Here is a 7,783-nt window from a genome sequence, read left to right on the forward strand (position 1 = left end):
TTCCTCTCAGATTTGGTTTTGTTCAGAGAGAGCTGATCACCCTTGCCTGTTATCACAGGCAGCAGGGAAAGTAGAGGTACCAGCACTGATCACTGGCTAAGTGTTGTGCCAGTGACGGAACAATGTGTTTAAAAATTCCTCTGATATTTCAGAGATGGATAAGCATTCTCCCACCACCTCTGCTAAATTACATGAAATAAAAACTGCTCTCATTCAGGCCCAGGTGATGGTTCTAATATTCTGGGGTTAGTGTGCTTTGGTTTTGTGTGTCTCCTTGCAGGGAGCTCCCTTCACTGAGCACCAAGTCTAAATTAGTAAATAAGTATGAAAGTCATGGAGATTTGAGACGTGGGTTTTGATTTTCAACCTTTTTAATCTAGATCTCTGGGATTGAGTAGAAAAGATGCCAGAACATTTGAGGAAAGTGATCGTAGTTCAGAGTTTGGCTTTCTTCCAGCAGCGAACCCTTCGAGGCCTATTGGGGTACACTTTGGGGGTGTCATTATGTTTTTTTTCTCAGAGGAAACTTTGGAGGGTGTACTGAGAATATGCACGTCATTTTATAAGCTCTTCCTCCAAAGAGAGAGAGACAGAAACAAACAAGCAAACAAACAAAAATCCCCAAGCTGTAGTTAATGAAGAAGACCTTTAAAACAGCCAAGAAACAAAAAGCAATCTCAACCCTTTGAACAAACTATTTTTTATCTCCAGGGAAACAGGCAGATTAAGTAGGAAGGTGCAATAAACACCAAAGGGACCAGTTCTTTCCAAGTGCGCTCAGAGTTCCGTGTATAGAACAGCTGCAGAAACTCCAGGGCCCGCAACACTATGCGGTTTCACCTTTCATTGCGGGAAAGGACACTCTTCTATGCCTTACAGAGGCTTGAAGCCTGGAAGCCTGGCCAAGTTTGGGAAGAAGAGGAGCCTTCTCAGTGCTAAAAAGCCTTTCTGCTCTTTGGAACTTTTCCCACAGTGGGTCAAGCCTGACAAGAGTTCAGCTCAAGTTGAAGACACACACACGCACAAATTATGTGAGCAGTCAGAATCCAAGTGAACACAACTTAAGCCATCTACAAAGTTTTTACATGCAAGGTCAACCATCTCAAAGGACTTTTTTTTTTTTAATGAAAAGCTTAGGAAACACACAAATCTGTGTTTTAGATTTTTAATGTTTTTTTAAACAGTTTATTCTTAGCACATGGCTGCCTATATAGACACATCACAATTTGTACAGTTGCACACAGGTGTAGTAAATGCACTCCCCTGTCCCCGAGACTTTGCCCCAGGATAACACAATATCTCTATAACAATATTTTAAATAAATGCAAGGAAGAGAAACTAACATGTCACACCTACCACCAAGGTCTATACATTTTGAGAATTAAATAATCTTGTGAGGTCCACAATGTCTGCTCATTTATTCAGTTCAGTACAACCTTGTATGAGTTGCCTTAATGGGGGAGAGGGAAGTGAGGTGGGGAAAGGGTCTGTTTTCTTCTGCTTGCCACAAATATAAGTGTACATGTCCCCAGTCAGCACAGGCTGTCCAACTGACTTCAGCCATCTCAAAAGTATTTGATGCCAAGTGGTCATTCTCAAGTACCCGAACCTGTCAGCCTGTTCAGGCCAGCAGATTGTTCCACCAGCCAGCATCCTGGCCAATTGTCCTCTCTTGGATAGCAACCAGCACACACTCTTACCGGGATAATATTTCTCTTTTTTTGTTACGCTTTTCACCAAATTGGTTTTGGTTTGGTGTCTGTTATGATCCAGACAGGGAGGAGTGAAAGGGGAAGGAACAGAAGAAGACAGGAGAACAGCAAGTAAGGGAAGGAAGTGGTCTAGATCTTTATAGAGGATTATATAGAGGAGGGAATGGGTGTGGAGGCCCCTGGGTGGGGGTGGGGATGGGGATGGGTGTGGGGGCTCTCAGTTTGTGGTTTCCCGGGGTGTCCAGCTGAGGATGAAGCAGAGTTGGAGGAGCGCATCTTGGTGTTGGGCAGTTTGTGATCTTTCTTCCACTTCATCCTCCGATTCTGAAACCAGATCTTGACTTGGCGCTCAGACAAGCAGAGCGTGTGGGCGATCTCGATGCGGCGCCGCCGGGTCAGGTAGCGGTTAAAGTGAAACTCTTTCTCCAGCTCCAAGACCTGCTGCCGGGTGTAGGCGGTTCGGGAGCGCTTGGGCTCCCCTCCGTTATAACTGGAGTTGACTGAACGCCCAGAACCCCAGAGAAGAAGGCCAAGGAGGAGGGAGTGGAAGAAAGGAGAGGCAAAAGAGGAGGAGAGAGAAGGTGGGGTGGGGAAGAGCAATTGGACATCATCATTATATAATAACCTGACACCAAGTTCACGCAAGATACATAAAACGGCAAAGAAAATGTTTCACAGGCTATTGACAACGGGAAACACCCGAGAGCCATAAAGAATGGTGCTGGGCATTGGGGCTGAAGAAAAGCTTCAAAGACACATGGCCCGAAGCCTCTGCCAGGGCAATTAAATTTATGGGGGCTATAATTACTGCCCTAACAGTTTGGCGTCTCGTAAATCTCCAGATAAAGGGACCCGGGGTACAAAAGGGTTCTCACGTTGGGCTCAGAAGGCTGGACCGCACACACCCACACTCCACTGCAGCCTGGGCCAGATGAGGGCTCCCCTCCCGAGGCCCCCTTCTTCTCGCCCTCTCCTTCCTGACTCCCGCCCCGACCCTCGAACCCGGGCTCTGTCCAGCCCACCCTTCCCGCACCTCCCGGGCGGTGCCACGTACCCGCGCTGACATGGATCTTCTTCATCCAGGGGTACACCACAGGCTCCTTGCCCTTCAGGCCTGGCGGGCTCTTTTCGGCCAGGAGCATTGGGCACGCGGGGGCGCTGCCCCCTGCCGGGGCGCCCGGGGTGGCTGGGGCCGCCTCGCAGCGGCGCGGGGCCACTGGGGCCGCCGTGCGGGGATGCGGGGGTGGCGGTGGCGGGGGCTGGCGCCCAGGCGGCAGGACGTGGCCGGCGTGCAGGCTGTGCGCTGGGCCCTTGGCGTGCGCCGGGGGCTGCTCAGGCTGTGGCGGCCGCCCGGGGCTGGCGCCGCCGCGGTAGCTGTAGGGGTAGGCGGTGTCGGCTGCCCCGTGCGCGGGGTAGAGCGCGGCCGCGGGGTAGGCGGGGTCGCGGGCGGCCCGGGGACCGTAGTAGGAGGCGGGGGGCTCACGGCCGCCGCCCGCGTGGGGGAGCTGAGGTTGCGGCGGCAGGTGCTGGGCCGCGGGCGCCGGGGGCTGCTGGTAGCCAGGGCCCCCACCAGGGCCGCCGTCTCCGCCGCCCGGGCCGCTGGGCTGCGCGTACTCCTCGAAGGGAGGGAACTTGGGCTCGATGTAGTTGGAGTTTATCAAAAACGAGCTCATGGTCATTAATTTGTGAAGTGCAAAAATACTAATTTTTCTCGCGTTGTCGTTTTTCTGGGCTCGCCGAGGCCCCTCCCCCTCTTGCTTCGCTTCCCATCCCCCCTTTCCTCTGCGCCCTTCCCCTCCCCCCGCTGTCAAGCGCCCGCCCCTCCCCCTCTGGCCGCCCCGGCTGCTGCTGGCAAAGTTCGCGCCGCTACTCTCCCGCCCGCTCGCGCGCGCGCGTTTCGCCACGGCCCCGCGCGCGCTCCGCCCCGCACCCCACGTGGCCACTCCCAGCCAATGGGCGCACCGCGCGCGCGGACCCGGATCAGGAAGCGCGCGGGCGGGTGATGGATGCTGCTGTCCGGCCGGGGGCAGTGGGAAGGAGCAGGCGCTTTGGTACCCCAGCCCCCCAACTTTGAGTACCACTAGGAATTCGAGGTCCGTCCGGCTGCTGGTCTTCTTGGATGCCCTGGCGGTGTCCTGTGCGTGCCTTGTCTCTGGCCTAGGCCTCGGGGCAGCCTTACGGCCGGTCGCGGCCCAACACTGACCTCAGGCCCAGCCCATTCTTGCTTGGTGCCCTCCAGGGTTCGAGGCCGTCTAGGGGAAGAAAGGCGCCTGGACCAAGGGGACATCCTGATTTTTATCCTGGGCCCGGAGTAAACCGAATGAGCCGACAGACCGGTTTCCTCGTCCGTAGTTCCCCTTTCCCACACTTTTGTTCCTGCGTCTGAGATCTCCTGCGTTGAAAAATCCGGCAGGAGCCCCAACCGGTGGGTGGGTGCGCAGCTGAGGGAAATTGGCCCTAGCATGTAAAGCGAGACAATTTCAACGTAACCGGGTGGCCATTTCTTTTTCTTTTAAAAATAGGACCTCTTTTCTTAAAAAAAATTGAATCGTATTAATAACATCTTATTTGATGGAAGTATCGATGTGAGAGCTAAACTTCCCCGCGTTTATGAGGTGCCATTGTGAGAGAGAAGGTGGCCCAAGGACGGGAATAGATGGAAGCGACGACTCCACAAAACCGAGCTTCGAGTCAACAATTTCCTATTTCAGAACAATCCCCCCCAAAAAGCAAAGGATAGACTAAACACCGCTCGGCCTGGTCGCCGGCAGGTCTTTTCAAGCTAGGAATTTTATGTTTTCTTTTGGGTGCTGCTTTCTCAGTTTAGAGTTATGTTTGCAGAACAGCCTATAATTTCTGAATTGCTGAAAATTAGCATATTAACCATATCAGTAGCTCCGGAAAGAGGAGAGAGGGGACTGTTGCCTGCCATTTGGTAATTGAAATTTGATGGGTAAACTAATTGCGCCATTATTAACAAATAAATTACTTATTAATTCCACCTAATGTTGATCTTTGAAGTAAATACTGATGCCTTATTCGTGCTATGTACTTTCTCTTTACTTTTCTGAGTCACAGACACACCTAGATCCTCTACTTTTCTGCCTGGATTAAAGCAGTGCAAACTAGCATAATCACCATTCTAAAAATACTTGCATGTTGGCATGCAAAACAAGGATTTTTCAGCTGATACACCTTAGTTGATTCCTTAAAGAGCAATATATAAACAGCCTTCTAACAACTGAGTCTGGAAGCAGACAAGGAAAGTTATAGCCTAAGCCTGGAGACACTTCAAAAGCAATGTCAGTCCTATCTTCATTTATATCAGTTACTCATATGAGTTCCTAAATGCTGGAATATATCCATTTGATGGATAGTCATTTAATGCTTAGCCACATAAAGCCTATAATATGGGACTAATCTTTAAACTAATTTAGGAAAAGAGGTTAAAAAAGGGATCCTGTTAGCTTTCTAACTGGAATCACCCTGAAGTGGTACAAAGAGGTTTCGCACATTGTGTCTGTGTGTGTGTGTAGAGTGCTGTCCATTGATGTGAGGCACCCTGAAATTTCTTTGTATTTAATGAAATCTGAGCTGCAGACAGAAATCAAGCTGAGTATAATCGTTAGACATCCTCTCTAGACTCAGAAAAAGAATCTAGTCTAGCTGCCTAAACCAGTTATCTTTCTACAGCAAGAAAAATAATATATACACATATAGTATATAATATAAATGTGTACATATATTATACAATATATTGTGATATATATTATAAATCTGGGATCTCTAAACATCAGGGGGAGAAAAATGACAATGAAATCCTGCCTTCCTCATGTCATCAGCCTTGAGTACTAGGACTTAACCATGTCTGTGTAATATTATTTACAGACACTAAAACACACAATTCATGTTGTTTAACCTCAGAACCTTCTACCAAGTTTCTATTTTTAAGTATTAACGAGTCACTGGGCCTGTTTTGTATATGGCTAAACTAAACGAGTTAACTGTCCTAGTGTTTCATGTGGTTCTATTACTTTAGGAAGATGGGCTTACACAGAATCCCCCAAGGCCTGTAACTTGTCTTTGTGGTTTGTATCATAAACACAAATGGAGCCAGGACCACCAAGTGTTATCTCACACACCGACATTTTGACATTTTACTGCAAGATTTATGGCTGTAATAAACAATCTCAGTACCTTTTCTCATCTTTCCACAATCTCCCTTTGCAAGCCATAGCATCATTCCACTGAATCAAATAACCTTTTGAAAAGCATTAAAAAACGCCTCTTGCTTTAGCATAAGACCCAAGACACCAAAGTAAAGCCAGAGAAAAACTAACTCAATTAATAAATGAACCAAAGTTTACCAGCAGGATCTCGCCCGAGAAAAGATGGGATGCCCTGAAATCGAGCAGAGAGAGAGAGCGTGCTAATCTTCACACACCAACTGGCTCCAGTCCCAAGCGGGGTGAAAGCGTTATCCTTTCCTTGGGAAACTAGTAAGCACATTTGCTCATTTCCACGTGCAGGGATAACATATATTCCCAACAAAAGCTTTCGAAAAATCCCATTAAGTGAAATAACTTTTCATCATGTCCTCGCATCCCAGATGGAGGAGAGCGAAGGGAGTCCGAGGGAGAGGGAGGGCGCGAGAGGGAGGCAGCCTTTGCAGCCTGGTTTGAATCTGATTTGAATCATTTTGAATATATTTGGAACAGCCTTCCCTCTTGAATACAACCCTGTCCCAAGTTTCAAAGTGACCGAACAGTGACACCGTGTGCATTTTGTTTCTTATTAATCTTACACGTTGACAGTCTTTGTTAAATCACAAGGCGCGCCCTTCACCAGCCGACATTTTCATATTTGTTAGACGCGCTGACCTGAAGTTCACCTCGGCCTTGGACTTTGCGCTTCTAAAAGGTCTATACAGTGTCTTTTAGAAAGCAGGGTGCTTTGCCCAGGTCACTCCTTCTCAGGGAAAACCAAGCGGGAAAAGCAAAGGAAATGTAAACGTTATGGAATGTATTGACTGTATTTGTCCTTTGTTCTTTAGACCGAGAGTCCCCCAGACTGTTCTCTATCTAGAGAGCAAACTCGGGAATGGCTGAATTTCAAAATGCCTGATGATGGCACTGGAGGGCTTCCTCCCACCTTTGCTAGTCTTATGATTTCAGAGGATCAACACTTTACCAGTCATTTGACCAATTAATTGCTTGGGGCAATTTCCTTGTAGTAGTTTAAAATAGTACACACAACCCAGGCATAGGATTGAAATTTACATTACCGTCATACATGATTTTTTACCAGGATTGTGTGAAAGGCCTAAAGATCAGAATTCTCAGGATAAAGAAGTAAGCACTCTAAAGCAATAACTTCTGCAGGTTCCATTTTCTTTTAAATTAAAGACTAGTTAAGAGGTGTCTATGATAATTGAAGCTGACTATTTCCAAGATACGTCACGCATTTTTAACCTAAAATACAATAAAAAGGTTTTCTCGAAGAGACACGTAATTTTCTTGGTGAGTAACAGGGAGGGTTTCAGTTTTCTTTAGTTCACTAGCCCAGATGTGGTAAAGTGTTCACTGCTGGAACAGCCATCGCCGCAGTTGTTTCTCTTTTTCTATTTTCATCTGGCAAACCCCCATTTGGCTTCAAGCTCTTGGCCACAGTGAAAACTTTACACATTGCACAGTGGAAGCAACCTGATTACTTCCATGAAGGCAGTGTTTCAGAAATATTTACTTTACTACTGAACATACCTGGCACCGTTAAATCCAGGCAACCAGAATACACTGGGATGATCTTAAACATCCCTGCAAATGCCTACATTTTGAGCAGTAGAATTATCTTATCTTCAATGTTTAAAAAACATAGAAAAAATTTCATCTTTCTCTTCTCTCTTTTCCTAGACTGAAGGTCAATGCATAGAAAAGGAACTATGTCCTCCAGAAAATAGATTTTAATGACACCAACACTTACAGCTAATCTATATGCATGAAAAATAAAATATCGTTTAGCTCTTCAGTTGCAACTCACACATAAGACATGGTTCCAGTCTGCTTCCTTAATAC

At 47.4% G+C, this 7,783-nt stretch overlaps 1 protein-coding gene across 1 annotated transcript; it reads right to left on the reverse strand.

Moving 5' to 3' along the window:
- Positions 1-1,859: 1,859 nt before the first annotated feature.
- Positions 1,860-3,410, reverse strand: HOXA4 (homeobox A4). Its single transcript, XM_049893794.1, has 2 exons — positions 2,767-3,410; positions 1,860-2,212 (listed from the first exon to the last, which is right to left on the reverse strand). Exons 1-2 carry the CDS (start codon positions 3,389-3,391, stop codon positions 1,860-1,862), a joined length of 978 nt encoding a protein of 325 aa, XP_049749751.1. The 5' UTR covers positions 3,392-3,410.
- Between the last annotated feature and the right edge of the window lie 4,373 nt (positions 3,411-7,783).

Source organism: Elephas maximus, chromosome 8 (assembly GCF_024166365.1).
Source record: "Elephas maximus indicus isolate mEleMax1 chromosome 8, mEleMax1 primary haplotype, whole genome shotgun sequence".
Taxonomy (NCBI): Eukaryota; Metazoa; Chordata; class Mammalia; order Proboscidea; family Elephantidae; genus Elephas; species Elephas maximus.